The 27,008-nt window shown below is 42.4% G+C and overlaps 1 protein-coding gene across 1 annotated transcript in view; it reads left to right on the top strand.

Annotated features, from left to right (window-relative positions):
• Positions 1-27,008, top strand: part of FBXW4 (F-box and WD repeat domain containing 4) — a 247,251-nt gene that overhangs the window by 199,724 nt on the left and 20,519 nt on the right. The window contains exon 7 of the mRNA XM_040361932.1: positions 23,982-24,122. Coding sequence (XP_040217866.1) covers positions 23,982-24,122 — 141 coding nt within the window. The remainder of the gene's footprint in view (positions 1-23,981; positions 24,123-27,008) is intronic.

Below are 27,008 nucleotides of genomic sequence, written 5' to 3'. Positions count from 1 at the left end.
TACATGTTGGCATTCATGGTTCCCTCAATGAACTGTAGCTCCACAGTGCCAGCAGCACTCATGCAGCCCCAGACCATGACACTCCCATTCTGCACCACCATTCTGTAGGCAAGACAAACTTGTCTTTGTACTCCTCACCTAGTTACTGCCACACAAGCTTGACGCCATCTGAACCAAATAAGTTTATCTTGGTCTCATCAGACAACAGGACATGGCTCCAGTAATCCATGTCCTTAGTCTGCTTGTCTTGAGCAAACTGTTTGCAGGCTTTCTTATGCATTATCTTTAGAAGAGGCTTCCTTTTGGGACGACAGCAATGCAGACCAATTTAATGCAGTGTGCGGCGTATGGTCTGAGCACTGACAGGCTGACCCCCAATCCCTTCAACCTCTGCAGCAATGCTGGCAGCACTCATACATCTCTTTCCCAAAGACAACCTCTGAATATGACACTGAGCATGTGCACTCAACTTCTTTGGTCAACCATGGCGAAGCCTGTTCTGAGTGGAACCTATCCTGTGTGGTCTTGGCCACCATGCTGCAACTCAGTTTCAGGGTTTTGGCAATCTTATTATAGCCTAGGCCATCTTTATGTCGAGCAACAATTTTTTTTTTCAGATCCTCAGAGGGTTCTTTGCCATGAGGTGCCATGTTAAACTTCCAGTGACCAGTGTGAGTGCGATAACACCAAATTTAACACACCTGCTCCCAATTCACACCTAAGACCTTGTAACACTAAAGAGTTATAAGACACCGGGGAGAGAAAATGGCTAATTGGGCCCAATTTTCACTTAGGGGTGTACTCACTTTTACTGCCAGCGGTTCAGACATTAATGGCTATGTTGAGTTATTTTGAGGGGACAGCTTTAAAATTAACAAGCTAGATATTCCCTTTTATTTACTTTTATCCTACCATGGCAACCATAGTCAGGTCGCTTTATATATTGCTTTTCAGCAGCACTACATTCTCTTGTCTCAAGATTCTGTGGTATGCTGCCTTCCTGGAATGTACCTTTGATTATAAAGTTTGTTTTCTCATCCCTCTCTGCATCCCTCTCACTTTTTCCTTATCCCTGTCTTTCATAATTTGCATTGAAAAGTACATATTAAATACTTTGGAATTGTTAGCTCAAGTCAGTATTCACTAGTTTTGTCTAAGTAGGTCACCAGTGCTTTTGTGATAATGTTTATTTTCTTTATTTCAATACATATAATGATCACATCACTGAAATGTCATGTTGGCACATTATACAGCATCGGAGAGGGCTTCTGAATGGATAATGTTGGCACTGTGCACTCCTACCACCTTCAGACTTCTTGCTGGCATGCCAGTACCCAACAAGTGCCAAGCAAATTTCACTCCTCCCCTTCGCTCCCACCATCCGTTTTATCTGCCATAATGTAAAATAAACAAACAAACAAAACTTGCTTTACTTCTCCAGATTAAACCAGACAAGAGATTTTTAAAGCTTTTGGCCAGTGCACATTATACTCATTAGTGAATGCTCAATAAAGAAAAACAGGAAAGAGAGAGAGAGGCAAAGAAAACTAGAACCCAAACAATGAATTTTGTAATATTGGAGAGCCTAGCAGATGTTCTTGTAATGAATGGAGTGGTACAATAACAAATCTGTGGAAGTAGCTCTTTTCATTATTTGGGTAATGAATATACCACTTGAAAGTGTCTTGGGTGTTATTAAAGCAAAGGGCTTCACAAGACAAGTCCTCTTCTTGAAACAACCGATTGTCTGATAGAGGCAGCAATTTAACAGGGATAAATTAACTCTTAGCTGCTTAGATTAAGGAGGCCTCTTGTAGAAAGAGAAGGTGTGAAATGAGCCGTTGCCCTTTCTCCCCAAGTGTTTCCACACAAGTAGGTTTTTATGGAACACCCCTACAAGTCTGTTCCATTTTGGGAATGCTGTCAGCCAAACTCAAAAACTTAAACCTTCTAGCTCTTATATTATTAGTCTTTATTAATGGAGTGCCAACATATTACTTAGTGCTTGTAGTTGTTTAATTTTCTTTGCTTTATTTCATGTACTGTTTTCACATACACATATATAAAATAATTTTCTTTCTCGTACATCACGGGACACAGAGCGGCATATTCATTACTAGTGGGTTATATGGAGTACCTTCAGGTGATGGACACTGGCAATCTCAAACAGGAAGTGCCCCTCCCTATATAACCCCCTCCCATAGGAGGAGTACCTCAGTTTTTTCGCCAGTGTCTTAGGTGTTGGTGCACGTTGAGGCTGTGCCTGTAGTAGTCCTTGGGACCAGGGCCAGCTGACCGGATCCGTCCAAGGTGCTTCATAGCCAAAGTGGACGGTACCCGGGCCCCAATTCGTGGATGGGGTTTTGCCTATAATGCCTCTCCTTGGAGGGCTGGACCCTGGGTTCCAGGTCTGGTTTCTAACCTAGAGAATACCTGTTGCCAGTGGTGCTGTATAGGTCCAGGTTGTGGTGTTCTTTTAAGACCCCAGTCCCTGAAGGTCTATGACCATACCCACGGTGAAGGGTGAAGATTGGGCCTCTTGCAGAGCAATACCCTGCGGCGTGGAAAGGTAAGCAGGGGGCCTACGGAACTTGGTTTGTCAGTAGGCTTCCTACAGGGGATTCTTGGGCAGCCTATTTATGCCTCTGTGCATGGGCAAAGGAGAACCACAAAGTTTTCAAACGGGATGGCTCAAAACACCCAGGTATAGTTCCCCTGGCTGGGCTAGTAGGCTGCTGCTGCTTCTGTCACAAGGAGGGCCTTTTTTTGGGCAGGGTGTTCCACAGAGAAGGAACCATACCATTAGGGAGACAGTTTAAAGCTTCCCTTTTACCTGTGTCTGCTGCTCCAGCGTCTAAGGTCCTGGTGTCTCCTCTCCACATGGCTTCCTGCTTCCCCTAGCGGCGTTTGACGCGCGCGCGTGCGCACGCTTTTACTTATCTGTGCGCGCGCATACGTGGCGGTGCTGCGGGGAGGGGGCGGTTGACGCCGGACGGCTCCTCCCCCCCTGCACACAGGGAGGATAAATCCTGGAGGGCTGTTCAGTCTGTAAAGGCTGTGAGGGGACACGGAGCAGCGATGCTGGCTACAGCATAGGAAGGTTTGACAGAGCTTTCTGGCACAGTGACACCCGGTGGCAGTTGTGGGAAGTACACCTTACTAAGGAGCCTCTGGCTTAAAAGTTTGCATTCAAGCCTGTGTACTAAGCAGCGCCTTTGAACACTTAGGGTGCTCACCTAGCCCAGCATTAGGGGGTCAATACCAGACAAAAAAAAAAAAAAAAAAAGATTTTTTCTGGTTGAAGCCCTTGGGGCTCAGTATTGATTTTCCCTTTTTATAGGTTATGGGAGGTTTGGAGTCCCTCTAACATTACCCTATCCTATTGTTTCACATTTATTTGATTATATGTGTATTTTCTCCAGCTATTACAGTCAGTTGTATACTAGCGGAGTGCCTCAGAATTTGTATATTATGGCTCCTAAGGGTGCAGGTAGCGCTAAGAACGCTAAAACGGTTAAAAAACCAAAAGGTTCTCCATCGGGCTCTGAGGATATCCAAAATCTAGTGGCCCCTACTACTCCGGAATGCCCGGAAGTTGTTGTCCTAGGTGAGCCATCAGGGTTGCTAGGTGCTATGGCTGGCCCTACTCAACCAGCTCCTTCCTATGTAACGGAAGAGATGTTAGCCTCCACCTTGGGTGGATTGGAAAGGAGGATGGCCGCTCTAATTACGGCATCTTTGGCAGGGAAGAAGCGGGTTAGATCCCCGTCTCCCAGGTCTGAGTCTCTGGAGGAGGATATCCTCTCCGACTGACGAATTGGAGGATCAAGGAGACCAGACAGAGGGAGGTCAGGATCACCTTGACCATTTAGGTTCTGAGGATTCTACAATAGAGGAACCTTTTTCAGCTTCTCACGCAGAAAGACTGTGGGTTCAGTCCCTAACGGATATGGTGCGGTTGGCTTTTAAGATACCTGTGCCTCAGCCTCTGGCCTCCGCGGTATCCTCATTGGGCTCCCTGAAAGCGCCCCAAGCCAATTTGGTATTCCCGGTACATCCTTTGTTAAAGGACCTGATTTTTCAGGACTGGGCTAAGCCAGACAGGTAACCCTTAGAGGAAGAGTTTTCAAAGAGATGGGCTGTCCCTACTGTGGACGCAGCCATCTCATGTGTGAACAGATCTTTAACTTGCAGGTGTTTAAGGATCCGGTTGATAAACGCTTGGAAACATTACTTAAGGCCTCCTTTACTTCAGCAGGGGCGATAGTTCAGCCCGCTGTGGCTGCTATTGGAGTGGCCCAAGCATTATCAGATAAGACTAAGCAAATGCTTAAACTTATCCCTGCCCAGCAGGCAGAGGAATTTTGGATATACCCAGGGCTATATGCTTTACGGTGGATGCTATCAAGGACTCTATCCAGCAGGCGTCACGTTTATTCTTATTTCTAATCCATATGAGAAGGCTCTTATGGTTGAAGAATTGGGAGGCTGAGCCCCCGTGCAAAAAACTCCTGGTAGGGTTCCCTTCCATGGAGGACGTCTCTTCGGAGAAGACTTGGATAGATATATTCAGACTATATCAAGCGGCAAAAGCACTCTCTTGCCAGTCAAGAAGAAGGCCCGAGGGCCCGCATTTAGGCGCCAGCCCTCCCCGGGGCAGGGGCCCTCTAATACCAAACAGTATCGACGGCCTCCTGCAAGATCAGGCATTAACAATAAGCCGCAGGGCCAAGCCACTGGGGGCAAGAAGCAGTGGTACCGCAAGCCTGCGAAGCCAGCCCCCAAGTCGGCCCTATGAAGGGGCGCCCCCACCCACGATGGTGGGGGGAAGGCTGCGTCTCTTTGCAGAGGTTTGGGAGGCCACCATTCCCGACTGCTGGGTACGGTCTTCCGTGACCACGGGCTACAAGCTAGAATTTCTAAAATTCCCTCCTCCTCATTACCAGGAGTCAAGAGTACCAGGCGACCCTGTGAAAGGAGCCGCATTGATGGCTATGCCAGAAGGTGATAGTAGAAGTACCAGTCCGGGAACAGGGATTGGGGTTCTACTCCAACCTGTTTATCATCCCAAAGCCCAACGGCGATGTCAGGTCAATTTTGGACTTAAAGGGAGTAAATGCGTATCTAAAGGTCTGCTCATTCCGGATGGAAACTATTCGGTCAGCTGTCGCCGTGCTCCAGAAGGACGACTTCATGGCGTCCATAGACATAAAGGATGCTTACCTTCATGTGCCAATTTTTCAGCCACATCAAGTATTTCTATGCTTCTCGTGGCTCAGCGTCATTTCCAATTTGTGGCGCTCCCCTTCGGGTTGGCTACGGCCCCCCGGGTATTCACGAAGGTCCTAGCCCCAATCCTAGCCAATCTAAGGATCCAGGGGGTCACGGTCCTGGCTTACCTGGACGACCTCTTGGTCGTAGACCATTCGTCTCCTGGCCTGGAAAGAGCAGTGGCCCTCACGGTTCAGTACCTCGAGAGGTTCGGCTGGGTCCTAAATCGAGACAAGTCAGCATTCCTGCCCACAAGGCAGCTGGATTATCTCGGCATGAGATTGGATACAGAACAACAGAGGGTGTTTCTACCCCTATTAAAGGCCATCAAAGAGCTAATACAAATGGTTCTAAGCAAGAGAAGGCCAACTGTTCGCCTATGTATGCGGCTACTAGGCAAGATGGTGGCCACATTCGAGGCGGTTCCGTACGCTCAGAGCCACACTCGCATCCTGCAGGCAGCCATCCTGTCAGCCTGGAGCAAGAGGCCTCAGGCCTTAGAAATTCCTTGGCCACTCTCACCAAGAGTGCGGCAAAGTCTAGCTTGGTGGTTAAACCCTCAGAATCTCCTGAAGGGAAAGACTTTCAGTCCTGTGACCTGGAAGATAGTAACCACAGACGCCAGCCTGATGGGCTGGGGAGCAATTTTGGATGGTTGCACTCGCCAGGGCTCTTGGGCAGCGGCAGAGAAGCAGTTGCCCATCAATATCTTGGAGCTCAGAGCTGCTCGACTAGCCCTCAGGGCTTGGACGTCCAAACTACAAGGGTTCCCGGTGAAAATACAATCGGACAATGCCACGGCGGTGGCATATATATAAATCACCAAGGGGGAACCAAGAGTCAAGCCGCTCAGAAAGAAGTGAGCTTGATTTTCTTGTGGGCAGAAGCCCATGTGCCCTGCATATCGGCTATATTCATTCCCGGAGTCGACAACCTACAGGCGGACTTCTTAAGTCGCCAGACTCTGTTGCCGGGGGAGTGGTCTCTGCATCCACAGGTCTTTCAGACACTCTGCCAGAAATGGGGAGTGCCGGGCGTGGATATCATGGCATCGAGACTGAACAAGAAGCTAGACAGGTTCATGTCCCGCACAAGGGATCCCAGGGCCTGCGGAACCGATGCGTTAGTTTGCCCTTGGCATCAGTTCAAACTTCTTTATGCATTTTCCCACGCTCCAGTTACTACCCTGCCTGCTGCGCAGGATCAGGGTGGAGCACATACCAGTCTTCCTGGTAGCTCCAGCATGGCCCAGAAGGGCATGGTATTCACTAATCCTAAGGATGGTAGTGGGAGACCCTTGGACTCTTCCTCTACGGCCAGTACTGCTATCGCAAGGTCCGATCCTCCACCCTGCCTTACGGCATCTAAATTTGACGGCCTGGAAGCTGAATCCCTGATTCTCAGGGGTAGAGGTCTGTCTCAGAAAGTAATCTCTACCCTAATCAGAGCCAGGAAACCGGTCTCTAGGGTGATTTATTACAGGGTCTGGAAGGCCTATGTAGGCTGGTGTGAGTCCAAGTTATGGCTTTCTCGTAAGTTTACCATCGATAGAGTATTACGTTTTCTCCAGCTCGGAGTGGATAAAGGACTGGCATTAAGCACAATCAAAGGACACATTTCAGCTTTGTCAGTATGGTTTCAGCGGCCGCTGGCCACCCACTCGCTGGTTAAGACCTTCATTCAAGGGGTCTTACGTATTAATCCTCCAGTTAAATCCCCGCTTTGTCCGTGGGATTTAAATCTTGTTCTGTCAAGTTTACAGAAACAACCTTCTGAGCCGTTGGCTGAAATTCCTTTGGTTTTACTGACAAGGAAGTTAGTATTTTTGGTCGCCATAGTTTCCGCCAGAAGAGTATCGGAACTGGCAGCCTTATCCTGTAAGGAACCATATCTTATTTTGCATAAGGACAAGGTCGTTCTCCGCCCTCATCCTTCCTTCCTACCAAAGGTTATATCCAGTTTTCATCTAAACCAGGATTTGGTATTACCATCCTTCTTTCCTAAACCTACTTCCAGAAAGGAAGGGTTGCTGCATACCTTGGATATTGTCAGGGCCATGAAGGCCTATCTTAAAGCTACAGAGAAGATCCGGAAAACAGATGTGTTGTTCATTTTACCGGATGGGCCCAAGAAGGGGCAGGCAACTGCAAAATCCACCATCTCGAGGTGGATTAAACAGTTAATCACTCAGGCCTACGGCTTGAAGGGGTTGCCTCCTCCGTTATCATTAAAGGCTCATTCTACTAGGGCCATGGGCGCCTCCTGGGCAGCACACCACCAGATCTCTATATCTCAAGTTTGCAAGGCGGCAACCTGGTCTTCTGTCCACACGTTTACAAGGTTCTACCAGTTGGACGTAAGAAGGAATACTGATGCAGCCTTTGGGCAGGCAGTGCTGCGGGCTGCAGTTTGAGACCCTCGGATTCCGGGGGCTCCCTTTTGAGTAAAATTTAAAATTTAAATTTATTTTTCTCAACTAAGTTGGATTTATTATGATTTGAGTATATCTCTAAATTAAATCCTTTTGTCTTGGGAAGATGTCTCCCTCCCCTCATTGTAAGCATTGCTTTGGGACATCCCACTAGTAATGAATATGCCGCTCTGTGTCCCGTGATGTACGAGAAAGAAAAAGGGATTTTTAATACAGCTTACCTGTAAAATCCTTTTCTTGGAGTACATCACGGGACACAGAGCTCCCACCCCTCTTATGGGGACCATTTTGGGAGGCATACTGCTTGCTACAAATCTGAGGTACTCCTCCTATGGGAGGGGGTTATATAGGGAGGGGCACTTCCTGTTTGAGATTGCCAGTGTCCATCACCTGAAGGTACTCCATATAACCCACTAGTAATGAATATGCCGCTCTGTGTCCCGTGATGTACTCCAAGAAAAGGATTTTACAGGTAAGCTGTATTAAAAATCCCTTTTTTTGTAATTTAAGATACCAGCAGTACATTGTTTAGGTTAATAATTAAAAGGATGCACCAACATTTTAAAACAAGTGTTCTTATAAAAATGAAAACAGTAAAAATGTAATGTAACTAAATTAAACTATTCCATCAATACAAATTATTGTCTAAAAAAACTTTTTTTTTATTACAAGCTTTTGTTTTTAATATTATATATGTATTTTGTACATATTGCATCATTGTGTGGTGATCTAAAACAACCAGCCCCCTCCCCCCCCCCGCCTTCCGAGAGACACACAGGTCCCAAAAGATAGCGAAACCATTCAGAAAGTGCAGCGCGACTTGCACATGCACAGTAGGAATCAGGTTGTGAAGCCGCAAGGCTTCACGTGCTGTTTCCCTTAGTAAGGATGCTGGCGCCTGCACTCAGAGCTGATAGATGGGTCGGGTTCATGTGCCAACATCATGGGTACCCTGTACAGTTAAGTGTCCTTATGTTAAAAGTCAGCAGCTACAGTATATATTTTTTTTAACCCAGGCTGGAAATCCGCTTTAAATCAATTTAAGGTAGTGATCAATCCTATAGGAAAACATATGTAATTAAGGTAATGAAAGGACAAAATACTGAGTACAATTTTAACAGTTGTGGTAATCCCGCCGATGCTTACCCTGAATATCAGATACACCACGGATGAACAGAGACCAATGGAGGGGAGGTCAAAAAGTTGATGTAAATTGATTGGCAAGCATATTCTGTTTTTTTTGTTTATAATCTTTTATTAAAGAGGTGGTACAGGAGTGTAACATATTGTAATAACATTTGATACAGACAGTAAACTCAGTACGGAACAGAGTGGAGTAGAGGAAGTAATAAAAGCTTAATACCATCAACATGAAAGGGAGTAAACAATATCGGGTGGCTTAAGGGGAGCTATCAAACACAGTGTAAAGTGCAGACCAAGGGGACCATTTTTTGTCATAGTAGGGGATTGTATGGTAGAGGGTGTGATACATCTTTTCAACTCTATTTATGGCATCAATGCAGAATTTAACTTATGAGAGAGGTACATTTTGAGTTTTCCAATTAAGCACGATCATCCAGTGGATGGTAACACAAATCGTATGGATCAATCTCAAATGTATAGTGGATTGGGGCGATTAATAGACATTGTGATGGGGTAAGGGACTGTTGAGCATCAGTTATTGTAGAGGAAAATGACTCAAGCTTTCTCCAAATTAGGGCAATATGTGTGCATTGCATCCTCTAAAACATAATGAAAAAACAGCGGGAAAAATGGTGTGGATTTTAACAGGGGTTTAATACCATCGTGTATGAAGTTCCAGTGCTGTTTCTCTAATGTTAAGTGACCTTGTGCACTTCTTTAGATTGTCAATACAGTTATTCCAATTCAAGGTACCTTGCTCCATTGAGCATTCCGATTCCCACTTGACTCTATAGGGGAAGGGGTCAAAAGAGATCTGATTGTTTAAATGAGTATATAGTTCGGAGATGAGTCCTTTGCCCCTGGGGTTGTGTAAACAAATCTGTTCGTACATAGATAGTTTGGACGATGTGTCACTTTTAAAATGAGAGGTATAGAACTGCTTGATTTGTATGTAATGGAATATTTTCTTGTTAGGAATAAGGTACGTGGCTTGGAGGGTTGGAAAAGAGATATACTCTGAGTTTTGCACAAATCTGTGTAGAAAAATTACATCCGAGTTCGTCCACCAGGCAAATACAGTCAGATTAGTAAGACCCAGGGGAAGCATATTCTGTTTTATCCCTCTAAATTTAAAGTAAACCTACACAAAAAAAAGTTCAATTTCAACTAAATTAAATATACATTTTATGTTGGCATTGACTTAGTATAAAGACTTTGGTAAACAAGTTTTTTGATACATCATGTGGATGCACCTGCATGGTCAGTGGGCATCTAGCTGAGTTATTTCTGCTCCCAGGCCCATGCTTACTCATCACCAACTCAGCCTATTACAGGACTGCTGGGCCAAGTAGTATAATTCATTCTGGGGGAGTTAGTTACAGATATGAGAATAAATAAAAAGTAACATGGCACAAAAAAGATTAGCCTTTAGCAGCGACAGTTGCAGTATAGTTATAGTTGTGCTATAATAGTTTTTAGTTCTCATTCACATGGGCATTTGTTTTGATTAAATAAATGAGAATTTGATCTAGAAAGTATAAACAAATTTAAAATTACATGCATTTACATGCGATTACGCATGTTTAGACATGTTCAGAGTATACAAATCTGCCCCTGGATGCACAGATTTTTATAAATGCAACAAAGCTTAACATACCTGAATGCAGGTAAACACACAATGTACATTATAGCATTTAACATCTATGGGTGTTTAGAAATGCCCTATAAATTCTTATAATATCAAGTCTGTGTGAATAAGTTCTTAGTTATTGTTGTAAACTTGCCATACTTTTATATGCAAATCTTTTCCGTATTGTCATTCTTGTGAGAGCTCTCCCATGTCCCTGAGATTTTATCACATGAAGAGAATAAGCATCTTCTCTAATAGCCTCTATGTAGTGTGCACGTATATATGACGATCACAGGTAGGGAACACATTTTTGTGTGTTGTGAGCTCAGAGAAGGAATGACAGAAATGTTATTATAGGCCTGGCTTTATTGTTGTCTTTGTGGTGGTCGCTTACCTTTAGGAGATGTCTCAAGCAAGGAATGATGGTGAGGGCTTTCTTTTGAAGTTTAACACAAGACAAATTTGGCTTTTAATCCACTATCACGTTTCATCTGCTTCTCTGTAAGATACAGGAAGACTGGTAGAGATAAGGGTCTAGGCTTTGTTAAAGAATTGCATTAGTACACCTTTCATATAGCTGGAACCTTTCCATTCATCGGTTCACACACAACTTGGATCAGGCACTACTACTGCTCAGAAATAGCCAGTGCAAAGACCTTGTACACTCTGAAAGCATTTGAAATGCCTATTGAGCTCTAGGCATTGTGCTTGGGAAATGTGTTCACATTTGGCAATGGGCTGTACATACCTCAGTTATGGTGCTGCAATGCATTCAGTAATGTGCTTCCAATTCCATGCATATAACATGTTTTTAAAGAAACTGTTAGCATGTAATAATACATACCGTTGCAAACTTACAAAACAAACAAACCTTCTCAAAAGCAAATAACTTTAACTGTTTGTTTTTATCAATTTACAAGATGCAAAGTGAGTGAACAGAAGAAAAATCTAAATCAAATCTATATTTGGTGTGACTACCCTTTGGCTTCAAGCCAGCATCAATTCTTACACTTGCACACTTTGTACGCTTGAACAAAGTCAGGGATTTTGCAGGATTAGAGTCAGGTGTATGATTACCCAATTATACCAGACAGGTGCTAATGATCATCAATTTCATATGTAAGTTAAAACACAGTCATTAACTGAAATAGAAACAGCTATGTAGATGGTTTAAAACTGGGTGAGGAAAAGTCAAACTCTGCTACTAAGGTAACTTTATGGAAGAAAATTTCATATCACAGGTCATACACCATGGCAAGACTGAGCACAACAACAAGACACAAGGTAGTTATACTGCATCAGAAAGGTCTCTCCCAGGCAAAGATTTCAAAACAGACAGGGGTTTCAAGATGTGCTGTTCAAACTCTGCTGATGCTGTGTGAAGGCAAAGGGTGGTCATACCAAATATTGATTTGATTTGGATTTCTCTTTTGTTCATTTACTTATCATTTTGTTAAAGCGGAGTTCCAACCACAATTAGCATTTTTTTAAATGTATGTCCTTTCATCCTGCGTATTTATAATATAAATCTGGTCACTTACTATTTTACAATCCGCCGCCGATCCGCATAGATATTCAAAAAAGATAGTTTATAAAACTATGTCTACACCATTGTCATTTTGCTTGTGGGCATTGTGAATCCTACAAGCACTTACTTCCTGGAAGTCTTGGATGGGGAGTGATAATTGGACAGCGCACTGCATCCTGGGAAATGATGACACACATTTCCCAGGAGCATTAGAGGGAGATGTCAGAATCCTAGGTGGTTTCAAAGGCAGATTTTGTAAGACTGCATAGCAACAGGCATTTCCAGATGAGTAAAAAAAATGTTTTTTTTTTTTTTTACTTTTTTAGGTCTAATGAGCACAATAATGAAAAAAAAAAATTGGGATGGAAACTCCACTTTAATTCATACAAATAAACTATTAACACTTCTATTTCTGAAAGCATTTTTAATGTTCAGAATTTTTCACACCTGCCTAAGGCTCCATGCACACTAGTGTTTTTTTTTTTAAGTTCCTAGAAGCTAAATAGTGTTATCCTATGTGTCCATGCACACTACTTTGGGCTATTAGCATTTTTTGAGCTTCAGCGTCTAGGAGCAGAAAAAAAATGATAGAGTGATAGAGTTTCTTGGAGCGTTTTTCCAGCAGAAACGCTGCTAAACGCTACCAATAATGTTTTTTTTAGCTTTTTTCCCCCTTTTACTGCAAAAAATCTAATAACGTGCATAAATGCGCTTAAAGGTTGCTGGAACACTACTACAAAAAAAGCTATTACCAGCGTTTTTTTATCCAGCATTTTTTTCCAGAGTTTTTTTTTGCTTTAAAAAATGTGAGGAGCTTAAAACTTTTGCACAGTAGTTTATATAGTAGTACATATTTCACAGGAGGCATTACACAGAATTGAATGTGCACTTATATGGTGCACAAAGAGAAATAAAGTGTGGAAATTGTGGTCTTCAGAGAACAGCAATGAAAGTAGATTGAGTCCAGAGATCTTATTAAACCTTTCAGGGCAACCCCTAGTGGCATAATTAATGGTTGGTAAAAAGAAGGACAGAGTTCATTCATTTTTTCCACTCTGATAGAGTTGAAGGAAGGGGCCTTTTTTAAGCGATTAACCACTTAAAGACCTCAGGTGTTTTTCAGATTTGGTGTTTGCAAGACTAAAACATTTTTTTCTGCTAGAAAATTACTTAAAACCCCCAAACATTATATATTTTTTTTTTCTAACACCCTAGAGAATAAAATGGCGGTCATTGCAATACTTTTTGTCACACCGTATTTGCGCAGCAGTCTTACAAGCGCACTTTTTTTGGAAAAAATTCACTTTTTTGAATTAAAAAATAAGACAACAATAAATTTGGCCCAATTTTTTTATATATTGTGAAAGATAATGTTACGCCGAGTAAAATGATACCCAACATGTCACGCTTTAAAATTGCGCCCGCTCGTGGCATGGCGTCAAACTTTTACCCTTAAAAATCTAGATAGGCGACGTTTAAAAAATTCTATAAGTTGCATTTTTTGAGCTACAGAGTAGCTCTAGGGCTATAATTATTGCTCTCGCTCTAACGATCGCGGCGATACCTCACTTGTGTGATTTGAACACCGTTTTCATATGCGGGCGCTACTCACGTATGCGTTCGCTTCTGCGCGCAAGCTCGTCAGGACGGGGCGCTTTAAAAAATTTTTTTTTTTGTTTTCTTATTTAATTTTATTGATTTTATTATTTTTTACACTAAAATATAAAAAAAAAAAAATGATCACTTTTATTCCTATTACAAGGAATGTAAACATCCCTTGTAATAGAAAAAAGCATGACCGGTCCTCTTAAATATGAGATCTGGGGTCAAAAAGACTTCAGATCTCATATTTAGGCTTAAATGCAAAAAAAAAAAAAAAAAAAAGGAAAATTTGTCATTTAAAAAAATGACAGAAAAAAAATTGTCTCTTTAAGAGGCTGGGCGGGACTGACGTTTTGACGTCACTTCCGCCCAGCAGAGCTATGAGGACGGGTGGGGGCCATCTTGCCCTCACTCAAGTCCTCACTCTCCTGGCGGCAGCATCGGATCTCCTCCGCCGCTACCAACGGCTCCGGTAAGCGGCGGAGGGCGCGGAAAAGCGGCGGGAGGGGGGGGGCCCCTCTCCCGCCACCGATAACGGCGATCTCGCGGCGAATCCGCCGCGGAGACCGCCGTTATCGTTTACACGGCCGCCAGCTGAAAACATGGATATCTCAGTTGTGGCAGCAGCTGCTGCCGTTACTGAGATATCCATGTTTAAAAAGAGGACGTATATATACAGTGGGGGGTCCGTAAGTGGTTAAAATAACTTTTTTTTGCATAGAAATGTACTATCCTTAGCAGTTGCTTGGTATTTAAGTTAACAGGGAGGTCCTCCTCCAACCCTACTACACAAGCCTTGGGGGAATTTAACATTTAGAAGATTCAGGACACTTGTGAACAGAATGCATGTATTATGGGGTTCAACCATATGGCTTAATATAAATCTGCTTCCTAATTGCAAAGATGGAAGCAAAGTGGAGATTGTCTGATTTTTAACTCATATAACCTCAGTGATGTAGAGTAGGCTTGGTGATAGAGTTTGAGTTGAATAGGGTTGTCCTTAAACTGGCTTTACACGGGACAGAATATACCAATGTAGCACTACCCCCGAAGGAGCTGGTTTAGATTGGTTTTTGCATGTTGCCTCTAGATTCGTTGTCAGGGGAGGAAAGTCTGTAAAAATTGCAATGTCCACACAATATGTAAAACCTTCAACTGTTAGGTTTTATTTTTGCTGCATAAAACTTGTGAAGAAAGTAGAAGGTAGAAGGAGAGAAGGGGAAGGTTCAGGTACGTGGTACAGAGCACACAAAAATTTCAAAAGTTCCAGTATTCACCACTCTCTCTTGAGTGGGTATTGCTCATCCGGATAGACCCCTTTCCCATGGCCTAGCAGCCGGGATGATGCACGGACAGTATGAGAACAGTCTCTGCCACAGACCGTCTGAGAATGAAAGATGGATAGCCAGGAATCCTCTGCCACAGGAATTAAGTCCCGAACTTCCAGCCTTACAGTAAAAGAGCCTTTAAGCCGATCTGGCGGACTGTAAGATAAATAGAATAGTGGATCCCTTTATAACAAAGTCACCAGGCCTATCCCGAGACATCAGCTTGCTTTGCTTGGTCTCCTCCAGGGCAGGTCCTCCCCAGTTTCCTTCGTTAAGCAGCTTTCCCCACTTGGATGGACAGCTGGACAGCTGGACAGCTGGGGATCCCCTCTTGAATCATAGGCCCCAGCCAGCATAGCTTCAGGCCAACGTGGTCCCGAAGTCGAGATCACACACACACACATGCCTCGCGCCAGGAGGGCCACGAGGCGAAGGACCCCGAAAAATGGCATCTGACCCTTAAGTATTCTTTCCTGGCATGCACAGCGGGGCACCACTCCCACTGGGCTGGTGCCGAGAAGGGTCACTTAACACATCGTGGTTCGCTTGTGTTCCAACATGGGCCTGAGGTGGTAACGCCACCTACACGCAACAGGGGAAAATCCTACCAAGAATAACCATTAGCCAGAACAGTGGCTAATTTCAATGGAATTCAACAAAGTCTAAGCCTGCTATTGGCTCAGACGCCCTCTGAATTTGTAATAGCGCCCCAGTCATTGGGAGCAGGGCGCTACACCAACAAGGCAGTTGCACAGAAGTCGATCGGTAGATCGGCTTCTGTTCAACCATGGTGGCCACACATAGATTGAAATTTAACTGTGTTTTAGAAGATATGATAAAGGTCATGTAGGTGTCCTCAGCATCTTTCCGCTCCTTCGTTATCAATTGCAAAGAGACATCATGCCACCTAGGTATTTAACAATTTTAGTGCGCTTTACATGAAGTATAGATATTATATTAAAACTGCTTTATCCACTGATCCACAGTTTTCAGCACAAAAATTTAAACAGACTCTTAGACTTCGGATAATTATTATTTGATAGTTTCCAGAAGGGAAGTAATGATTGTTTGCAAATATGTAATTGTCTTCTTGATTTTATGGATAGCTTAAGGCCATGCATAGAAAAAGTTTGATACACAACATAAGTAAATTGTTGGCTCAGTCATACAGTAGTAGATTGCCACTTATGATCTTAGGCCTGACTTTTGTAAATGGCGTAAAAACATTGGATAATAGATTTATTTTCTCTGCTCAGTGCTGATACAGAGACAGTACTGTTTTGCACTCTTTCTTCAGGAAATTATGAGGAATATGCATGATATGCATTTATTTGCCAGATAACAGTAAAAAACACTCACCCACTCAAAAAGGTTGCCAAAATTCAAAAATTGTGCACAGAACAATCTCTGTTTGATCAGAAGGCCCAGGAATTCAACTATGAACTATTCAATGGTAATGCGAGGAGGTAAAACTGTGTTCCATAAAATGAAGTAGTAGAGGTGCCATGTATGCAAACATTAGCAAATAAGTGAAGAAAATTACTATGAGTACATCTAAGTGGTGCTGCTTGCCCTCTTTGCGGGGTACAACAGCCCATTCATTTGATCGGGCTCCTGTACTGTACCTGTGTTTCCTGTAGAAGAAAGGTCCCTTAACCTTTTTTTAAATGTGCACCATGTGTTTCTGTGTGCTGGAAAATGCACCATGTTTTTTTGGTGCATGGAGGTGCCATTAAGATGCCATGGAGGTGCCATCGGGCTAGGTTCACAGATGTGAACCTAGCCTGATGTTTGATTTAAGGAACATGACTGTGCAGCATGATCGTTCCAGTGTACTGAATGAACCCTTTTCACCTATAGTCAAATGCTTTTAGAAATGCAGAGATAAAACCAGCCTTCTTTAGCAGGCTTTGAAGGCAGGTAGCTTTGGGACAGAATCCTTTTAAATGAGAAATACACTCCTTGTTGTTTTAACTTATGATGGAAGTTATGGCTTGTAAATCCCAGCTGTTTTAAAAACTTAAAGTATAACTAAACGCCAAACTTTTATTTTAGTTTTGGATAGCGTAGAGGGGAATTAAAAGGCTTGTCAGTTTTTTTTGCTGTCTGTGCCCCCATTAGGTAGAGTCACCCTCTCTATTTGTCCTGTTTTACCCTTATCATTGAAAGTGAAAGTAAAAGAAAATCCCACATTTTGGGTTGTCCCTAGAAAAGTATTAGAGGGGAAATATTCCAATGGGGTAAATCTAGGGGTCCACAAGGAATTGCAGGGATTTCCTCTCACTTCCTATTTGGCTGTGGCGCAAGAAGTGAAGGGAAATCTTTGTAATGGGACACAGTTGGTGAAAAATCTACCTGGGGTTATAACCCTCTCTTGCTCTATCCAAAATGAAAAGACATGTGTTGCCTATAGTTCTACTTTAAAGTACAAATAATTGCATTTTATTTTAGTTTTGGACAGTATGGAGATGGATTAGAACACCTGCCAGGTTTTTATTGGTGTCTGTGTCCCCATTATGGAGATTCACCCCTTATAACTGAGAGTGAAAGTAAAAGAAATACCCACAATTTGGGTTGTCCCAAGAACAGTAATAGAAGGGAAAACTTCCAATGACGATACTACTTCTAGTGACAGCCAGGTTCCTGTTTGACTAGGGGACAGGAAGTGAAGAGAAATCTCCCCAATGGCACACACACTGCTATAAGTTATAACCAGGGGTCGACTGACAACTCACGGGGTCCCCGGGCAATAGGAGAATATGGGGTCCCCGGGCAATAGGAGATTATGGGGCCCCCAGGCAATAGATTATGGGGCCACACAGTACACACACATACAGTATACATACACAGTATACACACAATATACACACACAGTATATACATACACACACTGAAAATGTACTGGAGAGGCAGGGAAGCTATAATATTGGGACTTAAAAAAAAACGATTTTTACATATTGTCCCTGGTTTTACTGAGGCTAGCAACCCTGATGAGGCCCCCTAGTGGCACCCTCCCTTAGGTCCCTTTCAGACGTGCGGACCGTATGTCCGCTTTTTCATCCATCCGTTTGCGGATGAAAAAGGGACATACATTGATCCCTATGTGATTGCGGGTGTCAGCGGATGTTTATCTGCTGACTCCGCAAACATCCGATTTTGCAGACGGAAGAAAACCGTAATTTTTCTTCCGTCTGCAGATCGGATCGGATGAACACTGTCACACGGTCCGTGTTCATCTTATCCCCCATAGGGGAGAGCAGGGAAAAGACAGGGCGGTCCCTGCACAATGTGCGTAGACTGTCCTGTCATCCGACAGCTCAGCAGGGATTTATGGATCGATCCCTGCTGAGCTTACGGACACACAGAGGCGGATCATTACTGATCCGCCCCGTGTGAAAGGGCCCTTACTCTATCCAAAGGAAAAAAGGGTTTTGCCTTTAGTTCTACTTTAATGCAGTACACTAAAGGACTTCTAGTGAAGTTTTTTTTTGTTTCTTTTGGCACTTTTGCCAAATTCTAACAGCTATCCTGTTTTTCTACACAGGGAAGCCATTGTGTTCACAAGTTGTTGTTTTTTTTCACTTTTCATAAACTTTTTACTTTCAAAGCTACAGAATGTTGCTATTTGTTTTATATAATTTGTATTTTTATTTTTTTAAACTTTGATCTGAGGATACAGGTGACTATACCTGTGTTGCCCAATCTGGAGAATCAGTTGCAGTGATGAGTTTAAGGCTTACTCACAAAGGGTAGTGCTTAGCTAATGCCTTATGAATCTAAGTTGTAGAGTTGTGGCCTTAAAAGTGTAAACTTATGAGTGCTATTCCTCTTTATACTATTACTTTAGTTAATTATTACTTATTATTTTACTATTTCTTTAGTTCATTATTTCCTAATATGCCTTATTTGTATCTTGTAGAATCATTTTCTTTATTATAAACCCTTTAATTCAGTTACTTGTAACAATATTTATTATTTATTACATTTTTACTATATAGCTTGAATGTATATATATTTTTTATTTTTTTATATTTGTTGGTTATAACACATGGATTACATTTTAGGCTGCAAATTACAAATGCAATTTCAAATTACAAATGAGAGTGCAAGTAAAACCTCTACTGAAATCTATACGCCCAGTGCCCTGAGAAAGTCTTAAGTCCAATAACCAGCACCCCTGGGCTCAGGTTTGGGGGATTAGTCTATGCACTTGATGTTAAAACTTGCCCATGATGATCTCATGGGGGGCTGTCGCTAAGGTTGTCAAGCCTGTTTAAATGGTTGTTATGGACTAGGCATTAAGGGTCGATGTTGTAGCCCACAGTCACGGTCACGGAGGGAATTACACAGTGACAATGAAATTGTTATTCTACATAATCTGCTCTTTGGAGAGCCACTGGGGGAAACGGGCCTGCCCCAGCATGCAGCCAGGGCTGTGATCACAGAAGCGTGCTGGCTACAAAGATCGTACAGGGCTTCGCCTTCTGATCTGGGAACTCCAGTGCACCAGCCGCTAATCTGCTTTATCAGCTATTTCGCTGACACAAAGGTGTTTACTTATTTTAACATCTCCCAGGACTCTATTTCTCCTTTTGTGTGGTCTTTATCCCCCAACAAGGTTTTAGTCCAGATTACAGATGGTGCCTCAGATCTGTGACACTGGATCAAGGAGCAGAGAGTGGCAAAATAATGGAGTCCGATGCATGAATCTCATGTCAGATTCCATTCTTTTGATTTAATGTATATCATTTGTAACTTACTTAAAGAGCAGGTGCTGTTTACCCATTGTGAGACATACAAGGGGAGCAGTTAAATTAATGAGCAGATCAGAAGATTATAATATATAGTTATTTGGTTTCATTTTCCCCTAAGTAGCTCTGTATTGGAGTAAAAGGGGTCATTTAGATGCTGTTTCCAGGGATTACCAAGCAATGATTAGTTTTTCCCCTGTAACTATGCAGTGCTAATCATGGGCAGATGAGATTAACCATTTGAAACATTCCAGCATATTGTCATGAATGTTAACTCACTCATAAATAATAGTCTTCACAAGTAAAATTTGTAAGAAACCAGTCAACTACACATTATCCGTGCATTGCAAATTATTTAAGCTTTGACATTGCATACAGCATGGTAAATAACCTATCATAGGTCCGTAATAGATATATGATAATGTAGACCTGCTTTTTAATTTTTCCCACTGTACCTTTATAAATAGCAGCGCAGTATTTTTCAGAGTCGGTTGCCATTTTTGACCAGTGTTCATCTGACTGGTAGCCATGCTGCTATATATGTTGAAAGACTACAATTATGCAACAGCTAGTATATTTTGGCCATTATAAGGAAAACTAATGCACATTGATGCAGTCACACTACACTGCTCTGACAATCCACATTAACATAGTTTATGAACTGATGATTTACAGAGTTTAGATCAGTGGCTACCCATCCATTAGGGGTGCACGGGCCGCCCCCCCATCCATGTGTCCGGCCTCCTGATATACATGCAGAGCTCCGGATTCCAATGGGGGGGGGGGGGGGTTTGTGGAAGCACGTGATTAGAGCCAGAAGTTCTAATAAGCTTCAAAAAAGGGTAGGCTCGGGGCACAGAGCACTGCTCTCCGAGCCCACCCAGTTGTGTGAGAATAGCAAATAAAAATGGTTACCCAGAGTCCTGACCTCAACTCAATAGAACATCTTTTGGATGAATTAGTACAGAGACTGTGAGCCAGGCCTTCTCGTCCACATTAGTGCCTGACCTTACAAATGCGCTTATGGAAGAATGGTCAAACATTCCCATAGACACACTCCTAAATCTTGTGGACAGTCTTCCCAAAAGAGTTGAAGAGCTGTAGGGGCGGGCCAACTCAATGTTGAACCCTATGACTAAGACTGGGATGCCATTAAAGTTTGTGTGTGGCATCCCAATACTTTTGACAATATAGTGTATGTTAGGTCACAACAAGTATTAGTCATACACCCTGAGAATTTATTGATTTGAATCACAAGGCTGTTAATAAGTAAGAGGTGCCTCAGCATATATATTCATATATCAGTAATTATAATTCCAGTGGATTTATGTGGATATGGATGAATAGCAAATGCTGATGCCAGGCTTCACACAGCTCATGTATCGGAGCAAAAAGCAAAAACTCTGCGCTAAAACCAACTAAACCCAGATTGCAGTACTTCTGTTATTCTTGAGGATTAATTACTCCTCACTGGCTACAGCTACAGAGATCATGTGTTTCAAAGCTTATTTATTGCTTAAGAAGACATGAATAATTGAGTGTGGCCACAGGTTCACTTTAATTACATCTCTGAGCACTGTTTACATCTAAATTGACCATAAGATAGAGCTTACAAACCTTATAGTGATTAATTGAAGCAGCAGTATTTTAACAGAATAGGTGTAGGATGAGCATGGAAGATAGAAAATTATAATATAAACTGATCATTTAACATTACTAATGCAATTTTAGAAAAGCATACAATCCATTGTCAACAATCATGTAACTTTCTTGGATTTTCTATGGCTATAACAGTCTGTACACAAACAAATAAAATAGGGTGACCATTTGTCTCCGCATGTTTTAGATGAGTCTTGATATCTGATCAAAAATAAAAAGTTTCACGCATGAGCCATTGGGGGGTCTCCTTCCTGTATTCCATGTGTGAATCATGATGGGGGCAGGCACAGCTGCAGCACCATTTATGCTGGATGCTCGATAGGGGCAGACATCATATTATTCTGGGGCTCTGGTTTAGAAAATCAGATTATTAGCAACCAACCCTTTAGACACTGAAAGATAAGAAAAAAAAATGTTAGTAGGCTGTGTTTGGCGATTTTAATAACTCTAGAATTTTTTTTTTTTTTTTTTTATAGTTAGTAGCTCTTATAGAAATGTGGTGAAGTTCATACAGTCAGCTTTTTTTCTGAAGAGGTGACAATCTCTAGTTTCAGGGGCTTTTGTTCTATGATGTATGTAGCTGTTGTAGAAATATATGAATTGCTGCTTAGCACCCATTACTAAATAAAATAACAAAAAAAAAGGGATGTCACTGTACAGCAGGGGTCTCCAAACTGCGGCCCGAGGGCCAGATGTGGCCCTTTGCCAGCCTTTTTCCGGCCCTTGGGGCACAATTCCTCCCACTGACATGAGGCACTATTCCTCCTATTGACACCAACAATGGGGCACTATATTATCCACTGATACCAATTATGGTATACTATTCCTCCTACTAATAGGGGGGATACTCCTCTTCCTATTGACCACCAACCCTGAGGCCATATATGTTCTCACTGATGCCGGGCCCGTGACATTTTCTTCCTTTGCTGGCCCCAATCAGGCCCTCCTATAGTCTGAAGGGCAATAAAATGGCCCTTTGTTTGAAAAGTTTGGAGACCCCTGCTGTACAGTATGCATTCGTAGATAACTTTCAGACACAGGAAATCAGAAATTAAGATATATACCTCTGCATGAACAGTTTTCCATAATCTAATCCAGATACACCCAGATGTTACCCAGCTTTGTGTTAAAGCAAGTTCGGTATGATCAACCTAAAAATACTATTATCTGACTTTAGAAATGGGATTTGATATGCAAGAGGTGTGGCATCTAATGTAGCTGAAAAAGGAAACCTAGCATTGTTTTCATAGGACATTTCTTGAATTGCACCAATTTTCAGGTTAGATTGATGAGAAGTACACATTGTAGGAGTGATGAGAAAGACCGTCTTGTACACTTAAGCATTACAAAAAATACTTATTTCAAGTGTAATAAAACAATGGTCCAATTCTTCTTGGGGAGTCCATGTGTCAGCAGGTTCTACAGTGAATTGGAGCAAATACACATTTTAATATGAAATGTCACTGCTTAAGAACATGAAGTTGGATGTGTGCCTCAGACACCTGCTTTAGGGACCATACTGGAGGATTGAGACAGCATTCAGTAAAAAACAGCATATGTTCCAAAAAGAGACATATATGCATCTGGTTTAATAAATATTACTGGTCTTTACTGTATTTGAGCAATGAAAATATATTCTCCTGTGATAGAAGATGTCTGTTCTTTCATAATGATTTATGATCAGTGGTGAGATTAGAGGGAGCTGACTAGAGTATCATCTCGGCTAACTCGTTCAAAGCAAAGTTTAACATTTAAATATTTACATGTATCCTGGCATAGTAATGGGTAACAGCCATGCCTGGATTGGGAGTCTGGGAATGCTAGAATTTTCCATAGGGGCTGTTGTGCCAGAGAATATTTGTGGGATGGTGTCAGCTCCCTGATGCTTGTAAAGCTCAGTTAGTTTTATTAATGAACAATAATGTTCAAGTTAGGTAAATGCACATAAAAGGCTGATGCTTATTTCGGTCCCCGTCTACACATAAATATACACCTGCAGTATGTGTATAGCCAGTAGTTCTTTTTAGTTTGTTGAGGTTTCTCTTTAATTCTGCTTTGGCCTTTAGGCAACCTCAGAGATGAATCCTCCACAAGACAACTTAGGCAGAAGCTCAGTAGATGTCCAGGTGGCCCAGCTACAGCCTTCATGCTCCTGCAGTTAAACAAGGGGATAGCAATGGTCCAAGCTTTGCACCTGTCTGTCCATTCACAAGGGAAGATGCACTCGTAGGCAGTTGGTATCTGATGGGACAATCCAGAACACACAATGCAAATGAGAGCAGCTTCTCTGTGCCTATTGCAATCTTTATGAATGTCAATCTAAAGGACCAGGGAGGGTGGGTCCAAAGCTGCTTTTTCGCCTAGGTTCCCATTGTACCTTAATCTGCAATCCAACAGCGGCCAAATGCTTTAAAAGTTGCAGGGCCAGATGATAGAGGTTTAATGTCTTCTATTGATGTTTAGTGTAAAAATCGATAATATTTTGTGACTGCTTTCATCTAAATTGGCCCTTCCATAATGTAATATTTTTCACAATAAATGGGTTTCACATCTAGCAAACACAAAAGGCAACCTGTATATAAAAGACTATGGTTACTCATTAATGCCAATGTAAAAGGATTTTTTTTTTTCATTGCAGTGGCCAACTGATGAACTGCCTTGGAACTGAATTTAAACGAGGTGCTGGTGTTCTGGATGTGTGCTATGAAACGCCTTCCATTTTGTTATCGTGTGGCTATGATACGTACATAAGATACTGGGACTTGAGAACAAGCACCAGGTAATGATCTTTAAGTAATTCTGGATGATATTCATCCTTTAAGAGACTGTCAAACATTTTAAGGCTGCTTACATAGACAAAATGTTACTAAAGCTACCATTGCATAGGAATTTATTATGCCTTCTGTCAGTAGAAGCAACAATGGCGAAACTGCCGCCATAGTAGCCCATGCAGTGGTTATGGGGCCTAGGCTGGGGGACGCCCTGAAATGGGGAGTGGTGGGCTGAAGGAAGCTCTTCTTGGTGTGTGCTAGGATCCAGGACACTCTGCAGAGTGGCACTGATGCTGGAATGCTGAGTGTAGCACAGGGCGCTTCTCCATGAGGCATTACATGAAGGCATTGTAAATGAATGCTTCCCCAAATGCTACAGACCCCTTGTTATGTGAAGAGAGGATGAAGGAAAAGTTTCACTTTCACGCTCCATGGGGTGCCTGTACTGACAGAAAGTCTAAACTGAAATTATGGTGGGGAGAGCAGTCTCTGTTGCACACGGTCCCCTGCAAGTGCTGCTATAGTACTGTCCCCCAGCCTTCCTCCAGAGCCCCCTTCTATCCACAGAGCCCCACAGTCCCCATCATGCCTCTTAGCCTTCTGCAGATCCCCAGCTCCCTGAAGAGCCCTTGATGGTTCTGCCATTCTTTCAGAGTGCCCCCTAGCCTGCTACAAAATACCCATGCATCCACAGGGTCATGTAGAGTGCCTCCAGCCTCAGAGCCCTCCAGCTATCACTTCCTAATATTTTTCCTCTTACTGACAATAACATTGGGGCATTTATTTCTCCTACTGACTGCTGACACTGGGAAATCCTTACTCCCACTAATGTTGAGGCATTCTTTGCTGCCACTGATCACTGAAGTTGGAGCATTTTTTTTCTTACTGACCACTGATGCCAGGGCACTTTTTCCTCCTACTGACCACTGATTGGGTATTTTTTTACCTTCCACTGCTTACTGATGAGGAATTTTTTAACCCCCGCTGACCACTGATGAAACATTTTTGCTCTTACTGACAACTAACAGTGCATTGCTAATCCCCTAAAAAGCTATGGGCCAGATTCACGTAGAATTGCGGCCGTGTAACGTAACCCGTTTACGTTACACCGCCGCAAGTTTTCAGTGTAAGTGCCTGATCCACAAAGCACTTACCTGTAAACTTGCGGCGGTGTATCGTCAACACCTCCGGCGCAAGCCCGCCCAATTCAAATGGGGCGGGTACCATTTAAATTAGGCGCGCTCCCGCGCAGGACATACTGCGCATGCTTAGTTTTGAAATTCCCGCCGTGCTTTGCGCGATGCAAAGTCATTTTTTAGAACGGCGACGTGCGTATCGTCCATTCGTATTCCCGGACGTCTTACGCCAAAACAAAAAAAATAGAAATTCGACCCGGGAACGACGGCCATACTTTAACATGGCTCGACTAAAGTTAAGCCATGTTAAAGCAGGTGTAAATTTGCGACGGGAAAAAATTACTAGCGGCGACGTAACGACGGGAAAAACCTTCGTGGATCGCCGTAAATCCTCATTTGCATACCCGACGCTGGAATACGATGCAAACTCCCCCCAGCAGCGGCCAAAGTATTGCATTCTAAGATCCGACGGTGTAAGTCAATTACACCTGTCGGATCTATGTACTTTTCTTTACCCTCTGGCACTTGCGAACAGCTACACTGCATCTTCTCCTCTTCTCCTGGCAAAAAGTCTATGAAAAACGACTTTCTAAGACTACCCTGTCCATGTTGTTAGGGTAACAACACAAACAGTGTTGTTGCCTACTTAGAGGAAGTGGAAAAATAACAGATCCAACATTGTGATCAACAGGTAAAAGCCTATATTACAGAAAACCAAAAATGCTGTGTTAATGCTAGTTATAGACTACAGCGTAAATATAATTCTAATTTTGTCTATAGTTTCATTTTAAATTGTATTTTTTTTCTGTGCAGTCAATTAATTTACCAAAGGTTATAGCAAAGGGGTTTATTGCTTTATTTGTAGTTTACAATTTAATGATTTGTCATTGTCTTAACCAAGAATTATTTGTTTTGCCCTATAGTAACCACTTGGATTTGGTCTTTCTTTGTTCAATTCCAGTTAACTTTTGCATCTGATTATATGCATTGAGGCAATACCAACAGTTTGTTTTTTAAGCACTTAGATTAAAAAACTAGTGTACTAGCATGGAGTGGTCCCTCTTCTGTAGCCCTCCCAAATTATGTGGGGATGAACATATCCAATTTCTTCTGCAAAACTGGGGCAATGTTGTAGGACAACAATGCTAATTACTGACCCAGAGAATCACTAGTATGATCTCTCCGCACTTACCCTGCTGCCTTGAAGAACAGAGCACCAAATACAGCTAGGTGTTTGAAGTCATTTACATGAATACCAGTAGTGTGGTCCAAATCTAGATTTGTTGATTAGCATTCAGAGGAAGTGGCCAGTTAAAAATCTATCCCAGCTGTTGGATCTCCCAGACAGAAAGTATTTTCATAGTGTTTTACTTAACATTATCCCAGAATCCCAAGGTAATCTGAGATTATCCAGATAATTTGGACAGTATCCATTATTATGACATAATGAACAACCAAAACTATCAAGCGCAAAAAATATCCCAAAACCATATTCTAGCAGGACCTTATTTGAGTCAACAATTTGAGTAGTAAACAATTTGAGTCACGTTTCTGATAAATCAGATACTGTAGAGCAGAATGGTAAAATAACCATTTTTTGTATATAAGGTATTTTTATGTATCTTGTAGAATTGCACATTTGATGTTTTAAACTACCGTATTCCTTTATGCATTTATCAAGATGTTTTCTGTAACAGCAATGTTTAAAGTATATCCAAAGCCAGTTTTAAAATTTAGGGCACAGTTAGAACCTCTGTC

The sequence above is a fragment of the Rana temporaria genome, chromosome 8, assembly GCF_905171775.1.
Source record: "Rana temporaria chromosome 8, aRanTem1.1, whole genome shotgun sequence".
Taxonomy (NCBI): domain Eukaryota; kingdom Metazoa; phylum Chordata; class Amphibia; order Anura; family Ranidae; genus Rana; species Rana temporaria.
The sequence above is the reverse complement of the archived record's forward strand: the minus strand, read 5'-3'. Positions and strand labels throughout refer to the sequence as shown.